This window comes from Myotis brandtii, unplaced genomic scaffold (genome assembly GCF_000412655.1).
Source record: "Myotis brandtii unplaced genomic scaffold, ASM41265v1 scaffold123, whole genome shotgun sequence".
NCBI lineage: Eukaryota > Metazoa > Chordata > Mammalia > Chiroptera > Vespertilionidae > Myotis > Myotis brandtii.
Window position 1 is genome coordinate 13,017,040 of NW_005354291.1, and position 15,797 is coordinate 13,032,836.

The 15,797-nt window shown below is 40.6% G+C and overlaps 1 protein-coding gene across 3 annotated transcripts in view; it reads left to right on the forward strand.

The window, feature by feature from the left end:
• The window catches only part of PDE7B (phosphodiesterase 7B), a 274,020-nt gene that overhangs the window by 254,431 nt on the left and 3,792 nt on the right, over nt 1-15,797 (forward strand). For all 3 annotated transcript variants that reach the window (XR_001360702.1, XM_005859041.2, XM_005859042.2), the window contains 4 exons: nt 3,379-3,470; nt 5,899-6,043; nt 8,009-8,105; nt 11,516-11,596. Coding sequence is in view for 2 of the 3 variants with exons in the window: in XM_005859041.2 (XP_005859103.1) it covers nt 3,379-3,470; nt 5,899-6,043; nt 8,009-8,105; nt 11,516-11,596 (415 nt within the window). In the remaining variant the exon portion in view is untranslated. The remainder of the gene's footprint in view (nt 1-3,378; nt 3,471-5,898; nt 6,044-8,008; nt 8,106-11,515; nt 11,597-15,797) is intronic.

The window sequence follows — 15,797 nt, forward strand, 5'->3', positions numbered from 1 at the left end:
TAATAATAAATAATAAATTAAAGTAAATAAAAAGTATAAGGAAAGCATCATTTTTAAAAATTATTTTCAAGAGTAAATGAAGAAACCTGTGAAGATCACTGACACATGAGAGCAAGGCCAGGGAACAAAGTTGTTACAAAGTCTTTTAGGCACTGGGATAGAAAGAAGCTTGGATTGGGGTGTGGAGCTAGGAGAGGGAGCTGTCAGTTCTCTTTGGAGAACCAGGAAGGTCTTCCCTAACAAATGGTAATGGTTTATCTCAAAAAAAAAAGAAATGTGTGGCTTGGCTGGTGTGGCTCAGTGGGTGAGCATCGGCCCAGGAACCTACTGAAGTTAGTGAGCTCTTGAGGGCAGCAATTTTGTCATTAATCTTTGGATCCCCTGGGCCTGCCACAGCACCTGGCATAATAGTGGCACTCAATACATATTAATGGTTCAACCATTGATTAGGGACACGGTAGGAAATTCTGTCAGATAAACAAGTCACATTCTGGCAGCTTAGGGAGTGTGGACTTAGGGAAGGAAGCACTGCAATGAAAGAAACGGGTAGACATAAGTGATGTCATGTTGGAAGAAGCAACAGGTCTCAGAGACTGATGGGATGTGAGGACTGAGCGTGGCTGGAAGATGAGCTCTCCCCCAATACAACCGAAATCTACTCAACTCCTCACATTCAAACTGCAGGGTTTTTCACAATGAAACCAAATTTGGAGGGAAAGATTCCAGGCTGGATTTACAAACTAACATCTAATTAAAACAAGCAACCATGGACTTTTGAAGCAGCGACTATACATTATTTTTGGAGAAGTAAGCATCACTACAGGCATTCTCCAGTTTGTAAATTTCCGGCTTCTGAATGTTTGGATGTGGCCCCACAGAGGAAATTCTTGGGAGGCAGCTAGGTGTGTGTGCAAAGCTTAGGTCTCGACAACTGGCAGGCCTGGGTTTAAGGCCTTCCTCACCCCCTCACTAGCTATGCAAACTCTCAGAGAAACCTGAAACTGTATTACCTATGAGTTAGTGATGAAAATAGTAGAATTATGTAAAGATTAAATGAGATCATGTAAACTGGGTGCTTCATAATTGATAGTTCCGCTTCCCTGTGCTGCCCTTCTTTTCTTATTCTCTAGGATCCACTGAAGTACCCCAACTTCCAACACAGTTCTAGCCAAAACATACTTTTATTTATAGTGACTGCCCCAGAAAGGTTGTGTTTATAATCGAGTACTCCATTGTCTTTTATTCTGTGCCAGCTTCCAGGCCCACTCAATTTCTTTCCATCTCCCTGGTGCTCATCTCCAAATATGGTTTCGCCAGCAAATTTCCAAGTATCCTGTTATTCAGTCTTTGAAAAGATTATTAATGAAGATGTTAAATCAGGCTGACATAAATAACAATGCTTAAAGCAATCCTCCGGACACTTTTGTTCTACTCATCAGAGATATGGTGTCATTTATCATTAGGTCTTGTTACAGTTTTCCAGCCCCTTAAAAACTCACACGAAGACACTCATTTCACTTGAATTAATCTTGCAAGTGACCGCTCATGAGTTACGGAATTATATGTCACCACAAGATAGAACATCTGTTACATCACACTAACCTATCACTTTCTTCCCTCATAAATCTTGACGGTCAAAACAAATTAGTCTAGCATGTTATTTCTAATAAACAGTCTCTTTTGTTGTGTGTGGCTCATGCCCAAAAGGAGATAATGGACCAGTTGATAAAAGTAACAAAATCTCATCACCGGTTCCAACATAGTCAAGTGATAAATAACGAATAATGACTCTTTGGCAAGGAGAGGAATGAATAGCAATAAAAGAGCCCATACAGAAGGTCAGTATCAGACTGTGCCTCATGGAACTAAATTCTACAGAGTCCCGGAGAGAAATTGCTGTCTGGGTTCAGAACCAAATATAGTGGCAGTTTTCTTGAACTTGCTTTTTCCTAATAGATCCTTGGTTGTGTTACTCACAGAGGTTCTCTTTTCTCACTTCCTGAAAAAGTTGAGCATTATATGGGTGGCTCTGTTATAGCAGCGGGAGGCATAATGATGGAATATTTTCCTCTCTCTCTCCATTTAGTCTCCATGTTGTTTAATTTGCTTCTTTTCCCTCAACTTTTCATTTCATTGTGGCACAATAACACAATATAAAATTTGCCATGTTAACTGTCTTAAGTGTGCATTTACATTGCTGTGCAGTCGCCACCACCATCCCTCTCTAGAATTCTTTATATCTTGCAAAACTGAAGCTGTGCACCCATTAAATAAAAACTCCCTATTCCCCCAGGCCCTGGAACCACCATTCTTTCTATCTTCACGAATGTAACTACTCTAAGTACCTCATAGAAGCAGAATCATGTAATTTCTCCTCACTTTTAATGAATGCTATCTTCCTGTACTTTTTCTAAGTTTTATAACCCCCACTTGAAACAAAATGGAGAATGAATAAATAAACAAATAAGGAAATAGAGCAAAATTATTTCCAAGGAGCTAGATGAGTCCCATTCTACATGTATACATATCAAGTCAGTAGTAAGGCCATAATGTTTGCTAACTAGAATTAAACACTGGATTGTAAGAAATATTCATTATTTCAATAGTTAATGTTCAGACAAGCAGCATATTTAAGATAACAGTGGGGTCAAAGGAGAGACTGAACATAGTAAAAGTTCCTACAAGGAAAGAAATATCAAGATAATGGAACAAGGAAGCAATTGTAGATTCAAACTGAGAACTAATGGGCTAAGTGCCAAAACACTAGGTCATAAAGATTACGGACAGAGCTTTCCCTATCGCAGTGGTTCGCAAACTTTAGTGTACATAGAAATTAATCAGTACAAACCCACCTAACCAAAACTGTATTGATTGGGCCTCAGGAGTCGGAGTATGTCATCAGCTTCCCAGGTGGTTTATGGAGAAGGTTTCTTATGCGTGTTGAGAAACAATGGAGAGTGTAGTAGATCAGAGAGACTGTGAGGCCTGCCTCTATTTGGTTGAGTCGTATAATCTTGGTGTATCTTATGCACATAGCCCCATGGTATCCATTACTACCTATTTGTATCTGCTTCACTTTCTTTCTTCTACATTGAGTGTTGCCTGACCAAACTAGCAAAAACCGTGGCTGAAGCAGGAGTGAATGACACTAGAAATAGACCTTCATTCAGTCCTCCACTATAGGGCCAGCAAGGGTCACTATCCTGTCATCCGTGTAGCCTTGAGAATAGGCCCTATGATTGTTTTATTTTGCGTTGCTTTTTCAGTCTGCCTCTTTGTCATCAAAGAGGGGAAATGCTGGCCTCAGGGAAGCTGTGTTCAGCATGAACGATCAGTACGTAGCTTCTCTCTCGTTTACAGCTTTAATTTTCTCTCTAGAATATGTCTGTGCTGGAGAATCACCACTGGCGATCTACAATTGGCATGCTTCGAGAATCCAGGCTTCTTGCTCACTTGCCAAAGGAAATGACGTAAGTAGTGCAGAGATGAAACACACTGATGTCCACACATAAGAGATAAGCCGCTTTCTCTAGGGCACACTTGAGACCCCCTGGGTTAATGGTAGGGAGCCAGCTCGCTGTGCTTCCTGCCTGCACTCTGCATTGTCCATCAGAGGAGATTCATGTCAGTTACGGCAACCCAGAAACCAGAATCTCTCTGTGAGCTTTGAAAGGGCCTTGGATCGTCTATGACCTAACGTCAGGAAAAGGAGAATAAACAGCTCTCCCCTTTCACACTCTTCAGCATCAACACTCTGCTTTGCCAAATTCCTGTCTTTTATGTTAACAAAATTGTCCTCCTGTGTAGACCCAAATAATAAATATTTATCAAAAAAGAACACAGGAGTTCTCAAGCTAGCTTTAAGACTAGTTCAATGACGTTTGTTTCATAATTGCCAGTCTCAGCGAAAATAAAAGTCAGAAATTTTTTTCTAAAATGCTTTTTGTTAAGTAACTGAGTTGGCCCCAGCAATTTTTTCTCCATCAATTTACGTAGGTCTATGGTATTTTAAACAGAACGGGAAATACTAGTTTCCTGGTCTGCTGTTTGTTAGCCCGAGTAATTAGGCCTAGTCATACTAAATCCAAGGCCAAGGCCCTTGCCTCGCTGAATGCATGGCCCCAAGGTAGCTGCTGTACTGTCTACCTAGGCCAGCACAAATTCTGATCTGTGAAATTAAAATGCACAGAACCCGAGGTAGCTAAGAGAGAAGTAAATAAATAGACCTCTGTACCCTTCTTTCTGAAGGGCACACAGCTTAAGGTCAGGTTATGTCTCCCCATAAAACAGGCACTATGCTCTGGGCTCCTTGGTTTATTCCTGGCCATCTGATATTATCTCATGCTGTTTCCTAGCACCCGGAGGAATGTTGAATTTGCAGGAAGAATTTCAGTTCTGATAACTTTTTACTCCCAGAAACTAAAAAGCAATCCTCATGCATGAGATCAAAACTTGTGCCTTTTACTAAAACAATGCATTGCAAAGATCAAGGAAATGCAAAAAGAACTAAGAACTAGAACAAGAAATCATGTAAAAAGGAGATGAAATAGGAGGTTAGTGGCAGGATCAGCTAAAGAAAGAAAGGAGAATGGAGGGAAGGAGAATGAGGACAGGAAAAAAACAAAACAAAAGGAAAAACAGAGGACTTGTCCCGATAATGCCCACATTAATTCTCCGTGTTTCTCAGTTCATATTCATTTCCTAAGACACTCCTACTCATCCCTATGGATTCCAAATAAAAGTACCACATTTTTTTATTTCTTTGTGGAATGTCTTTGCTTTTGCTAAAAGAATCATTGGTATGCAACAATATATGTGATAGGGCTTTATAATGAAATTTATCATCATCATAATCATGATTATTCCTTCTATCCTCGTGTAAATGCTTTAAAATAATTTTTCTGTTTTTAAAAGTAAAGGTTAACTGTACAAACTAAGGAAAGTTCAGAAAAGAATTAGCTTAACCATAAATTTAAAAACTTATAGATTAAGCTACACTAAAAATTAAAACTTCATTTTACCAAAAGACATCATTTTTAAAAAGTAGAAAGACAGGCCATTTTATGGAAGAAAATATTTGCAACACATAATTGCCAAATGACTTTTATTGAAAAAATATTTTAAAACTCTCAGAATCAGCAAGCAAAAGGGAGACAACACTATAGAATAACAGAAACTTCACAAAAGAAGAAATATCAATGGCAAATAAACACATGAAAATATGTCCTACCTCATTAGTAATCAAGAAAATTCATATTAAAACTATAGGAGTTGCATGACAACTCTCAGATTGACACTTCTGTTTTATTTTCTCTATACCATTTTTTACTAATATATTGCTTGCCCATCGATTTTTAATGGTGCCTTAATCAACCACTATCATTTTTAAGTTCCAGTATCTCTTTCCAGCCTACCTGGGTTTTTTTCCATTTATCAATCTTTCCATCCCACAGTATCAGTCACTACTATGTCTTCATTATTATTACTGTTATTATGCTCTTCTTTCCCCATTAAAATCTTAATATTTGAGCTTGTTTCAACTCTATAAAAGCACAACCCAAACTCCTATGATTCTCTGAGTCCTTTTGTCCTCCATAAAGCATACATTTCTACTTCGCTTTCAATTTTTCCACCCATGGGAACCGTGGGAATGTAAAAACTACCACAACTTTGTTCACCCGAGGTTTCAATCACTCTCTACAGTTCTTGGTCTGAGGGCAGAAGCCATGGTGGGTGAGAAATTCACTCTTGCTCTGTGAGGGACTGGAACTTTGTGTAATAAACAATATCAAAGGCAGGAATGAGATTGCAAGCCACCTGTTGATGACAGAATCAATCACCCTCCTCAAAAGGATTTTCTCTCTGTGTGTGTTTTCTCTTTCATTCTTGTGGATGCAGACAGGATATTGAACAGCAACTGGGCTCCTTGATCTTGGCAACAGACATCAACAGGCAGAATGAATTTTTGACCAGATTGAAAGCTCACCTCCAAAATAAAGACTTAAGACTGGAGGATGTACACGACAGGCACTTTCTGCTTCAGGTAAACAACAACAACAAAGCCATTATTCTTGCTGGAGTAACAACACATAGGGACACGATCAATAATGTTAGCACATTTGAGAAGGAGTATCTCCCATGGTATAAGTTAGAGCAGTGACCTACTTTATGAAAAGCTTTGAGACACATGAAATTTTTAAGTGGTTTCCAAGCAAGCAAAATCTGGGTTTCGTGTCAGTAAGTTGATAATATCTCACTCTTCCTTGTTTGGTAACTGCTTCACCACAAAGTAGCCACCCCTCTGGGCAGTTGCACACAGTCAGAATCTACCACATCTTGTTGCTTGATGTAAAATTGGCCACTGTGATACCTGTGCAGTTTTAAAAGGCTGTTTCTATAACACAAAAGTATATTATGTTAACTATGGTACAAATAAAAAATTAAGAAGCAAGTAACCTTCCTTTACCTAAAACCTATTTAATCAAACCCTGCTTTACTTAAAGTCATCACTACCTAAAGTCATATTTTCATCTGAGGCTCAAACATTTTCTCTCTGTGTGTTTATCTAGTCTTAGCATTTTTAGGCACCAATAATTAAATTGTTTCAACTGAATTAATTAAACCATATCAAACCCAACCCTTTCTGTGTCATTCTATGGCAAGAAGCCACTTGCAACATGAGAAAAAGAGGAGGAGTGGACGCCAGAAGTAGAACTCTGAGTTGGTATCAAACCAGCGCCTTCTTGATCTTCCATTTTCTTTTGTCTTCCTTTTGGCACAAAAGACTGAATGGATGGACCCTGGACTCATCTGAATAGACCAACTTTAACCAGGGAGATGGAGCTGCAGGGGGCAGACTGAACTGTGCAGTCTTTTCTGCTCCATGCCTCCATGCTGCCCCCTAGCTGTTCAAAGTGCCCCATCCTTCCCAGGAAATGCTCTCCTGCAGCCCTGTATCTTCTTCCTTCCTCTTCCCAAATTAGTCTTCTCTTCCCTGAGTGCCACAAAGATCAACCAGGGTCTGATTTTAGAGACTCAAACCAAGTTGTGAGTAGATGAAAGATTTGGCCTGAGCACTTGCATTTCAAAGGGAAAGCTAGCTAACACAAATAAATCCCTAAAGGGCAGAATTTGGAGGGGACTTCTGCCCCTTACCTACTCCAACATGTACTGGTGCCCCCATTAGCCAGGAAATAGAGAAGCAACCAAATTTGCAACTTAATATAACCCAGGCTCTCCCAGACTCCAGCACTGTTAGCAGCTCTATAATCCCAGGGAACTGGGTCAAAACAAGCAGACCTTGCTGGTGGGCAAGACATACCACAGGAGCCCATCTGGGCTGTGGTCTCTCTGCAGCTGGTGGTAAGGGGCAGAATCTACTTCTCTGGGAACTCAAGGTAATCCTCCTAGGATCAGCATCACTGAGAAAGTGACATCCCAGATCCAGGCCAGTTTGAGGCAAGCCAAGAGGCCTTGATTTAGTTCTGCAAATAAAACACTCCTAGCTTGATATGACCTAGCTCCCTGGCTGACAGTCTGAGCTTGTTCACACACACAGACACGGGAACATAAATGCAAACACACATCATTTAAGTGATGTATGTGGTTGGCCATTTTGGCCACTGTGAGAGTGAGGTCCAAATGATCTCACTTGAGCCTGGCTGGGGCCCCAGTGGCCTCCCTCCCTGTGAGAGGTGGGGCAGCAGAAGGAACCAGGCCCTGGCTTTCCTTGGCCAGCACACCCCAAGTCTCCTCCAGAAAGCTCCGTGTCCTTGGACGGTGGCTCTTCTCTCCTTCTCACTGCTATAAAGTGGGAATTCTGAATGAAGGGTTTGTGTGTGGTGAAGAAGTGTTGTTTCCTGAAGAGACACGTCAGGGAGGCCCTGTGTGGACATGGGCCTGGCACCACGAGGCACTCTGGCGGGTTGGACAGCCCCTTGGGCTTGGGATGCATTTGCTGCTGAAAGATCACTCTCTGACAGTCTCTGCCTGCCCTGTCACTTCTCAGATTGCCTTGAAGTGTGCTGACATTTGCAACCCCTGCAGAATCTGGGAGATGAGCAAGCAGTGGAGTGAAAGGGTCTGTGAAGAGTTCTACAGGCAAGGTTAGTTGCAAGCCTACAGCTGCGTTTTCACGGCCCCTCCTCCTTTCAGGCATTTGTCCTAATAAAACAGGAAGTGGCTAATCTATCATGACATTTGTTCTTTCATCAACGCTTATTATCCTAACCTTTCTCTAACTCTCTTGCGAACCATCCATTCCTTTTTTGGAAATAATTTCAAAATAAATAACATTGACTTATTACAGAAACAGGTAGTAATGAGGTGCAATAAAAGCGAGTGAGAACGGAATATATATTTTTTTAATGGTTTCCCTCTGTGGATATAAAAATGTGAGGGACAGTTTGATTTTTACCCTGACCTTCATTTTAATGAGCTGAGCACAGCCTAAAAGCTAAATGCCGTCTGCGGTCAATGTTTTCCACTCTGACAGAAGGCCTTCACTCCTTTTGTGTTCCTTCCCCTCACTTTCTCAAATAAAGCTAATAATGAAATAGAACATCGCTGACCAAGAATTAATTTCATCCTCTCACATAGATACATGAAAAGTCAAATGGCCCCAAGTTAGGGTATAATGTTTAAGAGATCAATCTCATTCGGAAATAAGGCACTGAATTTGAGCAGGATCTTGCCATCGGGTGGGATATCAGCCTTTACACACAGTCTTGCTTCTCCTGGCCTGGTTTCAGTGCTCAGGATGTTTGTTCAGGCACAACAGTGCCCTGATGTTAGTGACGGGATCAGGTGCGAGAGGCTGAGAACAAATAAAGCCTGAAGTGTCCCACATACCAACTCTGGGGGAGGTCAAGTAGCAACAGTGAGCCTTTTGGAGAAGCCTCCATCTAAAGATGTGTCCGTGACATTGTAATGGCCCCAAAGACAGAAGACAAAGCAGAATGGATTAGGTTGTGTGGGGCCAAAAGACTCTGCTCACCGCCTCTTTCTCTCAGAGGAAAAGTGTTCACGTGGCTCCCACAATCTGTGTCATTTCACGGCAGTTGGGTGTAAGTGGTTACAAATCAAAAGGTCAGTTCTAGTTGCCCGTGATATAAAATCTCCACTGAGGGAAAAACAAAGGAAAATAGGATGAAATTGGAGCAGAGAGGTTTCAGATTTGATATGATACTTCCTTTACTGTGGGATATAGAAAATATTGGAATAGCATAGTGAGAGGAGGGCTAGGTTCTTCGTTCTTGGAAATCAAACAATGGAAAAGAGAAGAGATTCCACTCTGTCCCTCTTGGTTTTGACTCAATCATGTGCTCCCGTTGGCATGTATTGCAGTTTAACCCCTTCCTTTGCTTAGCTTGCACCCTTATTTGGACTATGAGCAACTCGGGGACCATGTCACCTGGACAGATTGTAAAGTCCACACAGTTGGTGCATCAAAGTTGTTGTCTAAGGGCAGAGTAAATAGGACCAACCAAGAAAAATAATCTGTAAGATCTCTGCCAAAAACTGGTTGTTGTTCTCAGAGTATATGCACGCGCAGCCTCATAAGAGGAACAACCTAGAACATCTGTTACTCTGATCACTAAAGGTGAGCTTCCACGCCCTTTGCTCTGGCATGTCTCCTGGCAGAGAGAGAAGGTAGAGAGGGCATATTGGGTCCTTGTTATTTAATTGCATGTTGGTCTAGCAGAAGTTCAGCCAGTTTAAGAAAAGAAAGCAAACTCTTGCCATCCAAACTACACATCCTCCATATTGAATTGATATTTTAAAAATTCTTTATCATTTTGATTAGTCCTATCTGGCTTTCAGTTTAGGATTTGGGCTTCCACAGACTGCTAATAGTCCCATCCAAAGTATCTTTAATAACTCGTGATGTTGAGCAAAGGACAGAGAGAAAGGAAGATGAAATTAGGAAAACAGTGTTAAATTCTGAGAATGGGGGTTAGGATTCTACCCCTTCTCTTAATGCCTTAAAGAAATAGAATCTCTGTCCTGTTGGAAGTACAGATTAGTGTCTTCTCAATCAACCAGATTAGAGTTAGGCAGAGTGAAAGGAGTGGGGGAAAGGCAAGAGAAGAATAAACAGGATTTGATGCCTCAATGTGGAGGGTGAAGGAAAGGGAAAAATCAAAGACGATTCGTCCAAAGTGTCAAGATTGGTTGAAAAACCACTATTAACAGAAACAGGAAAGTAAGCAGTAGAATTGGCTTTAGGGGAATTGAATTCAGTATCGAACAGTGGCACGCCCTGTCCTCAGAAGGCTATTGTCATCCGGCTTCCCTGAGCTCCTCAGGTTAAGCCAGAATGATTGCCTCACATCGTTCTTGAGAATCGCCAGGGCACAGACACCAGGGGAGGCACAGCTACAGCCTTAGAGAAAATGAAGGAAATGTGGCATCTCTGAGGTCCTGCCTCAGTGGTGAAGTGCAGACACTCTGGAGCCTGACTTCCTAGGTTGGAACCCAGGCTCCCCTCTTTACTAACAGTGTGACCTCGGTCAACATACTTCCTTTCCCTGCATCTCAATTTCTTTATCTGTCAAATGGGGATTATCAAGAGGTGGTTATAAGGATTTAAATAATTAGTTAATTGTAAGTAATTAATTACATAGGTAAAATAATTAAGTTAATTACGTAGGTAAAATGTTTAGGGCAGTGCCTGGCACACTGTGAGTGAGCACGTATAAATGTTGTGTTTTTAGCTCCTCTAGTTTGGAGGGGCACATTCATACCTGTTAACCCAGCTAATCTCTGAGGACCAGCTTATCTACTACTTAACCAGATTGTTTTTCCCAATGCAGCAATTACCCACAATTTTTCACCCTCAGGAAGAACCAATAAAAGTATTTTGATAAAGCTTTGCATGAAGCATTTCTCCTTTGGTTTTCTAGCTGACATAGGGATTAAAAAGAACTATCATTCTGACCTTTATACTTTTTTAAACCTTCAGTTATATTAGGTAAAAGTCTAAGGAATGAGAATGAAAGATATCAGACCCTTATTTCTGATAAATGTTGTAGCTGCACACTGAGATGCTCTTCAAATGAGACCTCCTGGTTCCTGGCCTCCATTTCCTACCTACTTACCATTTCTGGTTTTTCAGGTGAAACCAGACGAGGGTCAGGGAGAGTGAAAGATGGGGGAGAAGCATAAAATCTGTTTCCTTAGCCTGTAACTTAAAGCCAGAACTTGCATTTCAGGTTAGGAATGCCCACTAGTCGTGTCCTTGTTTTTATAGAGCTTGTTCGAAAGTTTATTTTTGTCCCAGAGCACAGCTATTTACAACAAGCCTGTTATAAATGGCCATTGACACTCTGATATTTTAAATTTTCACAGAAGCTACCAGAGCAAGACAGGGCAAATGGAAGCAAAAGGCTTCCTAAGGATAACAAGGCAGAGAACAGTAATTCACAGAATCACTTTTTCCAAATAGGCTGATAAAACTATCAACACTCATTTGCATAAGTTCTAGATTACCAACGTGTTTCTTCTTTCTTCTTAGGTGACCTTGAACAGAAATTCGAACTGGAAATCAGTCCTCTCTGTAACCAACAGAAAGATTCCATCCCTAGCATACAAATTGGTGAGTTGAATTCAATTTTAATTTTAAAGGAATATTTTCGGCACCTCTGCCCAGAATCACAAAGAAAAGACGATCTACACACCATGTTTGAAAGGCCCAAACTAGAGCTTTAATCAATGCCCCCCGTGAATGACTGAGTCCGAATAAACACCGTAATCATGACTAATCTACTGGGTAATTACCAATTGAGAAGTAATGAAAACTTGGGTAAAGGCTTTATGATAAACCCTTAACTAACCTTTATTAACTTCATTAACTAACCTTTACTAACTTCATATTTCAGAATTAAATCAAAACCAAATAGAGTAGAAGGAACGTAATAAGAATCAACTATTTGCTGCTGAAGAGCAGATTAGTCCACATTCTCTTTAGGACTTAAAGGGTGGGAAGCCAGCAGAATCGGCCTTTAGGACCATCCCAATTTGGATAACTGTCACTCGTCCCCAGCATTCAACCTCCAGAGGCCAGGCCCAGATCCATCCGGGCCCTGCCAGCCATGCTATGCCTTGTGGCCAGGGTTTCTGTGCTTCTCTGCTCTCCTTCAAAACTTACCTTCAGTCTCACTCTCTTAAGCCCACACTCTCAAGTGTCCATTGCACTGAACTGTTAAACTGTGATGTTAATGAATCTAAAATAATTATTACTTTAAAAAGTTATATATAAGATTGTTAAGCAAAGCAAACTGGAAATTTTAGGCACCTTAGGGGGGAAATATTTTTGACCCAGTAAGAATTTCCATCACTCCTTAAACACTCTACCAATTAATTCCATCTACATATTATAAAGCATGTTTTTCTTTTCCTTACAGTTCCCTCCAATTAAAACCACTCAGAACTTTAACGTCTATAATAATAAAAGCATTATATGCTAATTAGACCAGACACCCTTCTGGACAAAGCAGGAGCTGCTGGGAGGGCCAAGGCAGCCACCTCGGCTGTGAGGGCCAAACCCCTTGCATGAATTTCGTGCATCGGGCCTCTAGTTTTACTTATAAGCAATGGCCCTGACATGTACCAGTTCATGTTTTTCACCAGTTTCCACAGACCTCAGACAGCTTAGTGCATTTGCAAAGTTGCAGACCTCAAAGCTTAATGCCCTGACACTGGGAGGGAAAGGGGCACCAGAAAAAGATAAGCTTAAAATTGAGAAAACCAGAGCAAGTTAATATGATATGCTTACAGTTGAGAAGAGATAAACCAAAGAACTTACATACTTATATGTATAGCCCATAGACACAGACAATAGTGTGGTGAAAGCCATAAATGCATAACCCATGGACACAGACAACAGTGTGGTGAAGGCCTGGGAGGGGCTGAGAGTGGGGATGAGAGGGGCCAGTGGGGGGAAAATAGGGGACATCTGTAATACTGTCAACAATAAAAATATTTCTTAAATGATACACTTATGATCGCTGAAGGTCAAATCAAATCCTCAGTCCCATAAAATATGATGAAGTAATCCTAAGGACATAGGAACAAAATTAACCTAGTTACAAAGAATCAAATGGAATCTACAAACATTAAGATAGATATGTTGGAATTATGAGATTATTGGTTGTCCTTTTTTTCCTTAATATTGTTCCGTTGTTTTTACCATTAAAGTGATTCCTACCCGAAAAGGGGAAAGGGGGTTTTATTAAAAATTGAACCCAGGAAGAATCCAGGGCAGGTGAAGCCACGGAATTGTTGGGAGAGGGGAGGAGGAACAGTGTTAACAGAAATGCAACCTTGACCTCCCTGGATCCAGCTCCCTCCTGTCGAGGTTCCGCAAATGTGATTCAAAAGGAATACACCCTGACCAAACTCCTAATCCACTGACCCACTTTGTTAAGCTCTGGATAGAAGACTTGCCAGGCACCTGTTAAAGACACTTGGCACCACCAAAGAAAAACATTCACATTGTTAAGCACACAACCTGGATTTTCACAATGAAGCTGATTTCAGAGATTCTATCCTGTTGTCATGAGAACACATTTATTTTGTCAGATTATACGTCCTGATTTTCAGCTCAGGAAAATGTGGTTACCATAGATACCTGTTTTTAAAATGGGATGGGGACTAAGTGACTAGGAAAATCCCCTGGATGCTACACCAGCACACCAATAATAAAGAGAAAAAGAAGGTGATTATAAAACAATCCTTAGTCATATATCTTTGTCTCTGTTTCCCATCTCCCAGCTGTGTAGGTTCAGGCTTGGGAGGTGTGGTGTGTAGAGCTAGATCAGACTGAACTGGAAAAATCCAAACAAATAAATAGAGTCCAATGGGGGCTGCAGGCCTCAGTGTCCCAGACAAAGGTTTTCCCAGGGGGTCCTAAGTAATGTAGCAATTTCCTCTGTCTTGGTTCCCCTGGGACTGAAAATGTCCGCTCTCTTTTCCCGGTCGCAATCCACATGGGAATTTCCTGAGTGTCATCCCAGGTTTAGATCTGATTTTCTGTTTAAGTCATTCATATTCACCCAAGTGGAACTGGGACTCCCTATCTCCCCACCCCACCCACCCCACCCCTGCTCTCCTCTTTCCATCAAACTCTACCTTTTGAAAAGAAGATATTGAATTGAAAGAATCTCTGATTGGTGACATGTGTAGAAAGATGAGGAGAAGAGGCTTTCCTTCAATCCTTGTTTACTCTAAGGCCGCCATCTCTCCTTTCCCCCTTCCCACCCCTTCAAGAGGACAATATCCTGGCAAAGTTTGTTTGCGTAGCAGAGGGAGGTTCCCAAGTCTGGTCATGCGTTTGAAATGAAAGCCTGCCCTCATCTGAAAAACAGTCTGTCGTTCAGACGTTAAAATGGCTTTCCTATCTACTGTAAGAGGTCTTTATACAGGACAAGTGGAAACACAAAGGTGTAATTCTGGAGTACCTTCAGGAAGAAAATGAGTTGATTTTTAAGTATTGGATTTTAAAATGTTGGATTCGTAATGTTTTTATATTTAAGGTAAACTTGATAAATATTTACATCTAAAACATTATCGTTTTGCAAACTATCTTTTTAGATATCTAATCTTTGTTAAGATGAAAGATATTAGAAACTAGATATGGAGACTGTGAAGGAGGTGAAGAAAATTCAAGAATAGGAAGCAAGAAAACTCAAGAATGAAATCCTTACTTGCTCACTCCCTACATAACCTTATTAAAATACAGACATAAAGTCACTGGCTTAACTTTCCTCCTCGGTTTGGGTTATCTAAGATGATCTCATAATATTTAAATTATATTTCACCTAAGATGAGATAATGCAGAAATGTACAGTAACATTCTGCATTGCTACATCCTCTTCCCATCTGTACAGCATCCTCAAAGGCCAAGGATCTACTCTTTGTCCAATGAAAAGATAATCAAATCAAGCCTCATAATTCACATGCTTGTACACATACAGGATGAGTTGGTGGAAGATTATTTTGCTGAAAAACACTTGCCTTTTCTCCCCACACCTACATTTCAAGGAAATAACAATAAAACCTAAATATGTATATGTTTGTGATCATTCTAATAATTCCTGCCTAGACTGAAAGTTATCTTTACTTTCATAAATCATGTTTAATATGAAACACACATTAAGAGTGAAATATGATTAGAAAGCAACAAGTCTAAAATAATTAAGAGAACAGGCATGCAAAAATAGAAGTCTAATATCAAACAGTCTTATCTAATTAAACCAAGACTTTTATGTACGTAAAAATCTGTATTGAAGATGAACTTTTATTTACCTACTGTTAGTTGTTTAACATAATTGAAAGTAAGACAAAACTATGAAAGGGTAATCCTTAAAAAAGATTCTACAGGCTAATGTATGAATTCTTCAGATGGCCTAAATCAGTGATGTGCCCCTTGCTGATTTCATTTTCCCTTTCCTGCCTCCCCACCCATCCTCCTTAGTTCTAGCACAGACTTCCTTCCACTTGTTTGTTTATGTCTTTCTCCCTCTGTGAGGAATAATAACCAATATTTACTGAGTGTTTACTATGTGCCAGGAGTTTTCTAAGCATTTTACATGTGTTAAGCCACTTCATTGTCATAACAACCCTGTGGGGTTGGTACCCTTCTTAACTCCTTTTTACAAATGAGGAAACTGAGGCACAGAGCGGTTACATGCCACGCCTAAGAAGACATAGCTCATGCTCCTTGGCTGAGGGTAGGAACCACATTTACTTTGCCTCCATATCCCTGGGCCGAATACATAGTGGGCCCGGTCGAGTCT